Raw genomic sequence first — 11775 nt, 5'->3', positions numbered from 1 at the left:
GTTGGAGGTGACGCTATGCCCCCCAGCGGCGGATCGGAGCACAACGCTCATCACACCGTGACCCGGACGTGCAGGAGGACTCACCATGATCCGCACCGTGCTTTCTCGGACTTATCCCGGACTGAGTGGACTGTCTGTGCGTCCATTCTCGGCCGCTGCCATCCCTGCACCCAACAGCCAGCCAGAGGTCCACTTCAACAAGGTATGAGCTGGACGGCCGCAACTGCATGGACAGTTCTGGAGATGGCAAACTGCAAAACAACAAGTGTGTGTGTGTGTGTGTGTGTGTGTGTGTGTGTGTGTGTGTGTGTGTGTGTGTGTGTGTGTGTGTGTGTGTGTGTGTGTGTGTGTGTGTGTGTGTGTGTGTGTGTGTGTGTGTGTGTTGTGAGAGAGAGAGAGAGAGAGAGAGAGAGAGAGAGTGCGTGTGAGTGCGTGTTGTATCCGACTTCCATTGCTGTAATCAGAGAACAGGGACAAGCTCTATTTTGGTCTCATGTGTCGTTGAGATCAGAGCTGAGATCCATGTCAGCTGGTCTGCTGCTCCTGCTCATGGAGCCAGGGGGCGCTGCTCTGATGAACAGCAGCATGGACCATAAGAGAAGCAATAGGAGAAGTAACAGACTCCTCAAGAACTGTTTTTATTAAATACTGCCTGGTGGGAGAAGTTACACATGATGCTGGTAGAGTAATGTACTGGTCCCTGTACTCGTCCCTCCCAAACCACTGTTCTGTGACCAAGGTCCACAGAGCTGTGATCCTTCCAGAGTTTGCTTCTGAGATACAGTACTACTCAGCTACAGTACAACTTAGTTACAGTACTACTCAGCTATAGTACTACACAGTTACAGTTATATTCTGCTCAGTCCGCTGAGGTGAGGCCAGAGGAGGGATTTCCAACTCTCAGTTGAGGCTGTTTGCTTTGTAGATGTTCCTACATTTCATCAAATTTTTACAGGATGTGTTTTTTCTACACACGCCTCACATATGCAATATGTACACAGTGAGAGTTATTTAACTGAACTGCTTTTATTAGTAAGGACAAAGTGCAAAACAAGTCAAAGAAAAGTAACTCAAATAAAAATGAAATCAATAAATCTGAGTGGCAAATGAAGTACGCCTCACAATTTCAAACCAAAAAACTATAAAATGGTAATCTAAGTAAAAAAACAACAACCATTGCATTGCTTTTGATGGCTGCTGCTGAAAAATAATTCAATCTCTACTCTGAGCAGAGACTGAACTTCTCTCTGAACCCTGGCCCCAGCCCTCTACTTTCCTATAATTGACTCTTGGCCTTCTACACGCTCACTGCGGCCGTGAACTTGGGGCCATGTGGCCAACGCATGTTGTCAGCCCAGGGAGGTTTTCACCTGCCATTACATCACAAAAATAAAAGCTTCAAGAGTCTTTGCTGTGATAACGTCAGTTAACTTTTACTTTAGCAGAGAATGGGCAGATATGTTTGTGTGTAAAATAAGTCTGATCAAATCTAATGATACATTTGAATGTTTCAGCTGTTCATCAACAACCAGTGGCAGGATGCAGCCAGTGGGAGAACATTCCCCACCATCAACCCAGCTACCGGTGAAGTGATCTGTCAGGTGGCAGAGGCTGATGAGGTGCACACGCTCTCTGACACTTACTGACTCTTATACACTTATGTTCATGCTCCAGTGAGGGCGGTTGCATGCAGAGCTGCTTTGTGTTTGAGGGTGTGTTAACTGAGATTGGAATTGTATCATGAGAAAAGTGTGTTTTAGATGTAAACTGGTTTAAAGCAGTCTCATTAAGACTTACCAAGTGTCACTTACAAGTATGATCATACGCTTTGTAATTGAAATTTACTGAATATCTTCTTAGTTTATGCTTACAGCAGACATTTCAATCTAGGGTACGGCTTAACATAAACTATATGGTGCACCCACTGTCCAGCATGTGAGCCCATTGTCTATTCATGTTTTGCAGAAGTTGATCCTGAGATCACCTGAATTCTATAGTGACCTTTTGCTCTACTCTGGTTTAACTGGGATTGTCCTTTTGTTCGAGGACGTCAGCTGACTGACACAACACCCTAACCAAACATGCTACTATTTCCTCCCCAACACATTTAGTATGCAGCCCATGAGTCACACCTTTACAGACGATAAATTCCAGACCCAGAACCAGACATTCACACACCCCCCTCTTAAATATTAGCACAGGCACCTCCCCTTTCATCCCACTTGCAACCTCCACCTTTCCTGTGTGATCCTTTCGGCAGAAAGCTTTTACAAATACATTTACCAACACAACTTGTCTTAGAACCCCGTTTGCTGACCACATTTCCACCACAGCTTCTAGTGGTTATGTGTGGGAAAGTTGAACAGATCTGGCTTCACCTGGAAATTACTAAAATTAGACTTATAGCTACTGTATGGTGATGATGGTTTTTGTTATATAAATTGTTATACAAATTAAAGGGGATTACATGTATGACAGAATTCAATGTTTTGACTCTTGGTCACAATTATAATCTTTTTCACCAACCCTGCTCTAATCATGTTGCGGTGTTAATATTTCCAGGCAGATGTAGACAGGGCAGTGAAAGCAGCACGTGATGCCTTTAGGTTTGGGTCACCATGGCGACGGATGGACGCCTCTCATCGCGGCCTGCTACTCAGCCGATTGGCCGACGCCATTGAGAGGGATTCTGCCTATCTGGCCGTGAGTCATTTTTAACTGTCCAAAAATGACCAAGCAGTTCTGCCTTTATCTGCATTCACACGAGAACACAACATTGACTATTCACACAATGTTCATATAAAGCTGATCGTGCCAATTTGAAAACAAACATGCTTGATTATAAAATCCTGTGATAGATCATTAAGAAAGGCTCAACACTGACGATACAGGATTGATGTTTCTGGTATGTTTGGTTATTCTCTGATAAATCGATAGAAGGTCTTGGATCTGCCCCCTGATCCAGATACACACCGAAATGAAATGGGTTCTTCCTTGGGTCCTGCCCCACCCTCCACAACATATCCTAGGAATTAGTTGAATTAGTTTTACAGCTAAAATCAGACAAAGGCAGATGTTACCTTCTTGTCATGTCTAACACCTTGATCTTTAATGTACTTAAGGACTGAAGGGAATCCATCAGTGAATATGTTAGTATGTGGATCAGAGTGCTAATGACCCTGCTGTCTATTTTAAGTTGGATTTAATCGGACTGTGTATGAATCTTCCTCCAGACTATCAAAACCACCATTTGATATTGTAATATAGCATGTCAATTTGCAATGCATGCAGATCTGACATTGTATTGCTTCAACAGGAGCTGGAGACCCTTGACAATGGGAAACCATACGCTGTTTCCTACAGTGTGGATCTGCCCACTGTGGTGAAATGTCTCAGGTAATGACACGCAGCATCCAGCTCTTTGCTTCATCTCACTGGTGAGACCAAGTAGCTTTACTGTGACCTTGTGAAAATAAATCAGATTTGACCCTAAGGTACCTGCACAGATATTGTTGTGTGTAAACCAGTTGTGTTGTGTTTAGATACTATGCAGGCTGGGCTGACAAATGGGAGGGGAAGACCATCCCAATCGATGGAGATTATTTCTGCTACACCAGACATGAACCCATTGGAGTCTGTGGACAGATCATACCGGTGAGGGAGGTGGGGGGGGACACAAAGATAATGAGTGTGTTTTGGCACAGTGGACGTAATGAGAGAATTCACATTTCATGAGGATTTGTGGTCCTTGTTTAGGTTCTTAAGATTCAATCAGATAAACAAGTTTTCAAACATTGTTACAGCAATGATTAATGACTGCCTGGACAGAGAAGTCACACTACGTGGGTAGCGATCTACCAAGGTACCCAAGGCGTATGAGTCCCCTCTTGTAAAACCACCCTCCCACTTCCTTTCCACACTGCGACACAAACTCTCTAATCAACCTGCCACAAGCAATCACCATATCTTTACACAGCATATGGGCTCCAAACCCTGGCACAGCTATGCTCAAGATGCTAACTATCTCCTGGCCGCTGGCAGGTCCGATCTGCGCTGTGCTCAGGGATGCAAGATGAGCACTGCACCAATATAAGTTTCAAGAACACTTATTTATTGACTGAAGCGTCTCACTGATGAGGCTCAGACTGAGAGGAGCACCAACCTGCATGAGACATTTAACCAGTCTGCACAAACTGGACTAATAAAATCATTGGTCCTATTTTTATTGATATTCTTTATTAAAAGACCCCTTTCTGTCATTGGTAGTATCAAATCTATGTACCTACTTTACACAGTAGCATTAGTAGTCCGGCGCTACAGGTTAACGTTGCTTGTTAGCTCACATCTGAAGAATACAAATTTGAGAGCAATGAGCCGGTCTGTTTTGTGAAGACCGGCCCATTGTTTGGAATGTGGAATAGATGCCCAGATTGAAGATAAAAAGACAGGGTCATATAAGGCCATGTCATTCTAAACTGTTAAAGTTCACAGGCAAACATATTTGGGCTCAAGCAAGTCTGAACTTGACCCTAACATAAGCAGGAAGTTAAAATCTTTAGGGAGCATATCCAGAGCTAAAAAAGAGACATGTAAATTGTGTGTGAGGCTCACACTTTATTTATCAAACAGTTAAGAAAATGTATTATCTAAATAGTGCAGCAGTTTTTCAGTTCCTGTTTGCTGACTTAACACATCCACTTGAAGTTTGTTCAAGTTCAAAAGTTGAACCGTGGAGAAGTCTGAGCAGCACCCACGCAAATTCCCACCTCGCAGGGGCCTCAGAAAAGGGAAAGGGAGAAAGAGCAAATACTTGTTTATATAGAAGTATCATGTGATTGTGTCTTTTCTCCTTCTTCTCTCTAGTGGAACTTCCCTCTGCTGATGCAGGCCTGGAAACTTGGCCCTGCACTTGCAACCGGTAACACTGTGGTGATGAAAGTTGCAGAGCAGACACCGCTCACAGCCTTATATGTAGCCAACTTGATCAAAGAGGTACTCTCACAGAACATTGATCTCTTCATATTTCTAACGGGTGCAGTATTACCACTCTGTGGCTAGAGAGGGAATCAAAGGAGACGTTTCTATACTTTTTCACATTCGAGTTTCAAATGGTTTTATTGAAGCTTGCAATAGTCGGCCACTTGTTGCCATTTGCAAAGTTGTAGAGTTATGCAGTCTCTATTTGCTCAGCAGGAGATGCAGCACATGACATAAGTTACCTTCCTTCCTTAAGGATGAGAGACTCCTTTGATTCCTCTGACAGACATGGATCATATTAAACTGTAGGAGCTTGTTGTATTTTATATTCCTCCTACACCACATTATGTACTGACTTTTAGTTTTTATGTTCTCTAGAATAATAGCCACATTTTCTCAAGCCTTAGTCAACTTGGATCTGTTTCCAGGTGGGTTTCCCTGAAGGTGTTGTGAATATCCTGCCTGGCATGGGGCCGTCAGCAGGTGCTGCCATATCAAGGCATATGGACGTTGACAAGTTGGCCTTCACTGGATCCACAGAGGTAGGATCACTGTCAGAGTTATCTTTTTATAGTTGAACTATAAACACGTTCATCCTCTAACCAGTGGGCCGGTGGTCCGATCCCATTCTTCCCTGATCTTCCCCATTCCTCCCCATTCTTCCCTGCTGTTTATACTATGGAGAGTTTATACCCATCATTATACATACTTATACATATATCTATATATATAAATAGCATTTTTAAACTCATATTCTTTTAATTGTACCATACCTGGAGGGACACATTCCTCACATATGACTTCAGTTACTTCTTGCACTTACGTATTATATTCAGCTTTATATTGTTCACACTGAGATCTGATTGATCGCCTATCCATTTATGTCTTTTAAATTATATTATCATATATTAATTTATAGTCTTCATATATTCAGGTGCATAGGCACACATGCCTCTACTTGAATTGGGAGCAAATGTCTGCATTATACTTAGGCATGTTTTAAGTACAGGCATATTTGCATGTGCTTATACATAGGAAGATGTGCTATGAATCATGTACAGACATGTATGTAGGTATGCATACATGTGTTAGGGGTTACTTCAATGGGTTTTTGGGTCAGCAGACACTGTAAATACATGGATATGCAGTATGCATATGAGCACATGTATACATTATAGGAACACATTGATGCATTATTGTTATGTAAGTGGGTGGATGGATCTGCAGATACACACATGTTTAATGTAGTATGAATATTCGCAGCCCATCTCATGAAATCCACATTAAAGTCTCTCTTCCATGTTATAAAAACTGTACAGTGTGCACATCCTTCAGACAGTGTACATGCACACATCACATGAAATCCTGATTCATTTATCGTCAGACCTGTTGACTCCCTTTAGTAACCTGGCTACTGTAACATGTGTTTACAAACAGTAGCTAAACGAACCATGATTACTGATTGTAAGTGCATTGTAGTGAAGAAAGCTGCGCCGCACAACCTGTGTGTGTCTCAGAATGCTTGGACTGATACTGACAGGAGACAGGCTGTCTACTGAGAACAGTATTATGTCTCCACAACACGAAGGCAGGAAGCATTACATTTTCTGTTTGTGCTTCCATCCCTCTATCAGCAACATTCTTGTGCCAGATCACACAGACTCCAAGATGAACTGATTAGATTATGGTGGACAAAGGTCAAACCAAGAAGAGAGAACCGTCAACAGTGTGTGAAATATTCAACTTGCTTTCATAGTCATTTGTTCACTATGTGGGTAAACCTTCTTTATGAAGTACTTGCATTTATACAGAATAATCTACAGCATAAATACATCATACAGTTTATTTTCAGTCTATCTGTTTGCCTAATGGCCACTTGTAACCTGCATACCTTCTTAAATAGACTGTCTTTTTCAATAATATCTCCATTAATAAGGGTACATTTTCTCTCTGTCTTTCCCGTCAGGTGGGTCATCTAATCCAGAAGGCATCAGGCCAAAGTAATCTGAAGAAAGTCACACTGGAGCTGGGAGGAAAGAGCCCTAACATCATCCTGTCTGATGCCAACAGTATGTCACCTGTCTCTGTTTTCACAGCTGCAACATGCTGTTTTATGTTTTACAGTCACATCCTTATCAAGGCTGGATTATCTCTATTGCTTTGCAAAGTAGGAGTTGATAGAATGTGGTGCCACTGGTTTAAGATAATTTGAGTGTATCTTTGTTTGGGAATTTTCCAAATCCATGCACAAAACCTGACAGGGTGCAGCCCTTCAGGAGAAGTGGAGGAAAGGGCGCATGATCGAGGCCCAGCCATAGGTTTACAGGATAATCTGGCAAAGTGATTTTCAATGTTTTAATAGATGATAACCTCCACCTGGTTCTGTGTTAAATAGTAGAAATTTAGTGATTTAGTAGTTGCACTGCGCAAGTAAGTATTTAAAGCCATTGTGTTATATGTTTCCATACACTCTGTCTGGCTGGTAAACATACCTATCTGTAGTCATGGTATAATGTCACACCCTGATAACACTCCCTGATTATATTTGAACCATTTGCTTTCTTCAAGAGATGACAAGTCTTGAAATGCATCAACATACACAATAACATACTCGTAGAGAAGTATTTTAATATTGTCCCAGTGAAGTAAAGTTTTTCTTTGTCATTTCCTCATTCAGTGGAAGAAGCAGTGGAGCAGGCCCACTTTGCTCTGTTCTTCAACCAGGGTCAGTGCTGCTGCGCTGGCTCTCGAACCTACGTCCAGGCTGACATCTATGATGAGTTTGTGGAGCGCAGTGTTGAGCGCACTAAGAGACGAGTCGTTGGAAACCCTTTTGACTTAAAGACCGAGCAGGGACCTCAGGTAAAACAAACACACACACACACACACACACACACACACACACTCACACTGGTGATTTTGGACAAGACCACCATACATATCCACCTTAAAGTAATCCTCCATTATCTCAAGGCAATTTACATAATAAGATCAGGACGTTATAAACGTCTCAAGACAAAACCAACAGCTCGCACAACAAGCAAACACACCCAATGCAAGTGGAGAGAAAAAAACTCCCTCATAAAGAGGAAGAAACCTGTACATCCAAATGGGCGGGACATCTGCCTCAACCAATTGCAAAGGGAGAACTGTGGGTGGAAGAGAGGGAAGACAGAGAAATCAGGAGCGGTTGTGCAACCATTCTTTTTTAAGCTTGGTCAGGTGTTAAAATGATTGTGTCGGTGTCTGTGACATTTACATAAAACAACCCACAAAATGTCATAGAGCTCAGAGTACCTGTAGAATTCTTCATATCACTACGAGCAATTCATTTAAAATGAATCTAAAAAGTAAACATAATAAGGAGTTGGGGGCGTTTTCACCACTTAGACCCCCAGTGATAATACAGTCCTCTGTGGTGACCCTTCCAGGTGGATCAGGAGCAGTTCAACAAGATTCTGGGCTACATCAGCACCGGGAAGAAGGAGGGAGCCAAGCTCATGTGCGGGGGTGGAGTGGCTGCGGACAGAGGATACTTCATCCAGCCCACTGTGTTTGGAGACGTCCAGGACAACATGACCATTGCCAGGGAGGAGGTAGGATAGGACTGAAGATTTCAAATACAGAAAATACAACGGATATTGTTGTATTTATGATTTAACTGCATTCGTTAGAACCATAATTGAAAAAATAACATTAAAAGTATTTTTTTTAATTATTAAAGCAATCTATGACGTAGCTGTGGTTCTGCATTAGGGCTTGAGCAGCAAGACAGTGGGTTTTCATTTGCCCCAAAAATAAAAGAGAGAAAAAGGATTATCAGCTAACCTGAGCTCTAAAACTCAGTAAAGCTAAATGAACTGCAGCACAACTGAGTAACTATTATCCTCAATGAAACACAACACTGACCTAACGCTGTTTTCATACAAGAACACAGGTGGAGAACCCTATTTCTCATCAAAGTAATTTCCATAACATCCTTGAGAATAGCTCCATTGTGATGGCTGGTAATAGATGAATAGTTGTGATAAAGATGATCCTCACAGCTGCTCTTAGTTGAAACAAGTCCTCACCTTTGATAGTCATAGAGTAAATCTCCCTTATATCAAACTCAGCAGTGATACCACATCTGTATGCAGAAAATATTAATCCCTGTTGTGATGTTATTTCTATTTGCTTTATTACCTGTTGTCATGACTTGTCGTGTGGATCGGATCAAATGGTCTTGCACACTGTGTATGGCTAAGGTTCACATAAAATTTGATCTTTATAGCCCATATTCACAAATCATAATGTGCCTTATAAGGGTTAACAAGGTGCAACATCCTTGGCCCTAACCCTTGATACATAATTAAAAAAAATACTTTTAAAAGGGAAAACTCACTGAGAGTCACAATTGGGGGATCTTTCTCCAATGAAAGGTCAGAAAACACTGACCATGGGGCCGGGGGCCAGGGGCCTCTGTGGCTGGTTCCTGAAGGTGTGTCTCTGACTGAGGTTTGAAAGGGAATGTAAAATGTGAAAATGTTCTGTTTATGAAACGGTTCTGTCTTAGTGTTAATTATGAGTGGGTGTGTTCTCTCCTGCAGATCTTTGGTCCAGTGATGCAGATTCTGAAGTTCAAAACATTGGAGGAGGTGGTGGACAGAGCCAATGATACTAAGTATGGTCTAGCAGCCGCTGTGTTCACAAAGGACATTGACAAGGCCCACTATGTCTCCAGTGCGCTCCGTGCAGGCACAGTCTGGTAAGAGATTTACTGCTGAAATCTTTGTAATTTTAATCACATTTAAAGGTATAAAACATACATAGGTCCCTCTGCTGCGTTCTGCTCCAGTGCATTCGAATTATAATGATAAAATCTTGACTGTTCCTTCTCTTATCTCTGAAGTCTGTGTTGAGGTTCTGTGTGAGTTACAGCAACAGTTGTTTTACATCTGTTCATTCATTATTAATTTACATCCGTCGTTCTTGTGTGTCTGTGGTGTGTGTGTGTGTGTGTGTGTGTGTGTGTGTGTGTGTGTGTGTGTGTGTGTGTGTGTGTGTGTGTGTGTGTGTGTGTGTGTGTGTGTGTGTGTGTGTGTGTGTGTGTGTGTGTGTGTGTGTGTGTGTGTGTGTGTGTGTGTGTGTGTGTGTGTGTGTGTGTGTGTGTGTTTTTGTTTGTTCCCCTACAGGATAAACTGTTATGACGTGTTTGGGGCTCAGGCTCCGTTCGGAGGTTACAAGTCTTCAGGTACCGGCAGAGAGCTTGGAGAGTACGGTCTGGACAACTACACAGAAGTCAAAACGGTAATTAATCATAACACACCCACATAGTTTGCTGTATAAGAACACTTACTGTGTACTCCCACTGCACATAAGAAACGTTGCAGTGCATTCATGGAACAAAATAACTGACAGATTACATGTTGCTCACTGACTCTAAGGATTCAGAGCAGTTAGCGCTTCCTGTCAGTCTGTAAAGCTAATGCTAACTCGCTAAAATGTTGAATTGACACTTTAGTAATCATCAGTTGTTTTCCGCTGTTACATCATAACACCTAAGCTACCAGAGCCATGTGTTTGCTACAATCAGTAAACATCGACAATAAAATAAATAATAACATAGCTTATTACTGGACCTCAGGAGGATGTTCTGTTCAGGTTTATTTAAGGACAGAATTGCTGTTTCAGATGAGTGAATGTATTTCTAGGTTCAGCCCACCTTATATATAGATATACGTACATAGTATATATTTTAAAGATTCATTTTGTTTAAAAAATAGCAAATCAAACATTGAAACACGTTATCTGTTGTATCGGTGAAATCAATACCACACTGAGATATATCATAGCAATGTCACAAGGGTAGTAATCTTGTCATTACACTGAAATAATTCACTCACATTCAAAGACGGACATGTGTTCACAATAGTAAAAACATGACAACCACATACTCTGATTCTTCTTAATGCTGTTGTATTACCCTGGGTTTGTGTGTATTGGAATCATTGGTTATACACTGTGTCACATTCATAACTTATTACTCTTTCTTTCATTCTGAGAGTAAATCTTGTTTTTTTGTTTGTGTTGTCAGGTGACGATCAAGGTTCCACAGAAGAACTCTTAGACGTGAGCCCAGTTCACCATGAGGCAGCTGAGAGGAGACTCCTCCTCTGGGATCTGTCCTGAGTAGTTCTACTGCTTCCTGTCACACATGCACAGTTCATACCTGTTGTAGCAGGAGGAGTCCCATTTGTTCAGAACTGTTCACTGCTAAACTTTCTCTTGGTTTAAATATGTAACATCTACACCTTGAACAAATCATAATTGTGAACAGAGTACCACAACCTTAATTAATAACTGATGATGTCAGCAGAATATAGAAAACTCTGTTCATGACTATGTTACAGATACCTTAGATGGTCCACCTGCTTTGATATAATTGTAAAACTACATAGTCACAGTATCATTTTAAACTGTAGACTATGGGATTTCTAATTTTTTCAGAATAAATCATTTAAACCAATAAACTTGTCGTCGTCTTTGCGTGCTAATCCCAGAGAAGATTTTAATGGGTAACTCTGGGTTTGGGAACTTGGGCCTTATTACCTCTAAGAAGGAGGTTATGTTTTCCACTGCCTTTGTTTGTTTTTCTATTCGTTATCAGGATTACGCAAAAACTACTGGACTGATTGCCATAGAATGTGCAGGAAAGATGGCGTATGGGTGAGGAAAGACCCTTTCCCATTTTGGTGTGGATCCGGAGCAGGGGACTGATCCAGGCATTTTTTTCACTTTCTTTTACATTGGGAGACA

The 11775-nt window shown here is 41.6% G+C and overlaps 1 protein-coding gene across 1 annotated transcript; it reads left to right on the top strand.

Annotated features, from left to right (window-relative positions):
- Positions 1–36: 36 nt before the first annotated feature.
- LOC133964635 (aldehyde dehydrogenase, mitochondrial-like) lies at positions 37–11489 on the top strand. Its single transcript, XM_062398826.1, has 13 exons — positions 37–202; positions 1515–1619; positions 2563–2703; positions 3317–3396; positions 3543–3654; positions 4864–4992; positions 5406–5519; positions 6944–7046; positions 7655–7839; positions 8409–8573; positions 9567–9724; positions 10152–10266; positions 11054–11489. Exons 1-13 carry the CDS (start codon positions 86–88, stop codon positions 11084–11086), a joined length of 1557 nt encoding a protein of 518 aa, XP_062254810.1. The 5' UTR covers positions 37–85; the 3' UTR covers positions 11087–11489.
- The last annotated feature ends 286 nt before the right edge of the window (positions 11490–11775 follow it).

The sequence above is a fragment of the Platichthys flesus genome, chromosome 11, assembly GCF_949316205.1.
Source record: "Platichthys flesus chromosome 11, fPlaFle2.1, whole genome shotgun sequence".
NCBI classification, from domain to species: domain Eukaryota; kingdom Metazoa; phylum Chordata; class Actinopteri; order Pleuronectiformes; family Pleuronectidae; genus Platichthys; species Platichthys flesus.
This window is presented reverse-complemented; position numbering and strand designations above follow the sequence as displayed.

Coding starts and splice junctions, on each gene's coding strand:
- LOC133964635 (XM_062398826.1), top strand. CDS start 86: ATGATCCGCACCGTGCTTTCTCGGACTTATCCCGGACTGAGTGGACTG. Junction 3,397..3,542: donor ACTGTGGTGAAATGTCTCAG/GTAATGACACGC, acceptor TGTTGTGTTTAG/ATACTATGCAGGCTGGGCTG. Junction 8,574..9,566: donor TGACCATTGCCAGGGAGGAG/GTAGGATAGGAC, acceptor TCTCTCCTGCAG/ATCTTTGGTCCAGTGATGCA.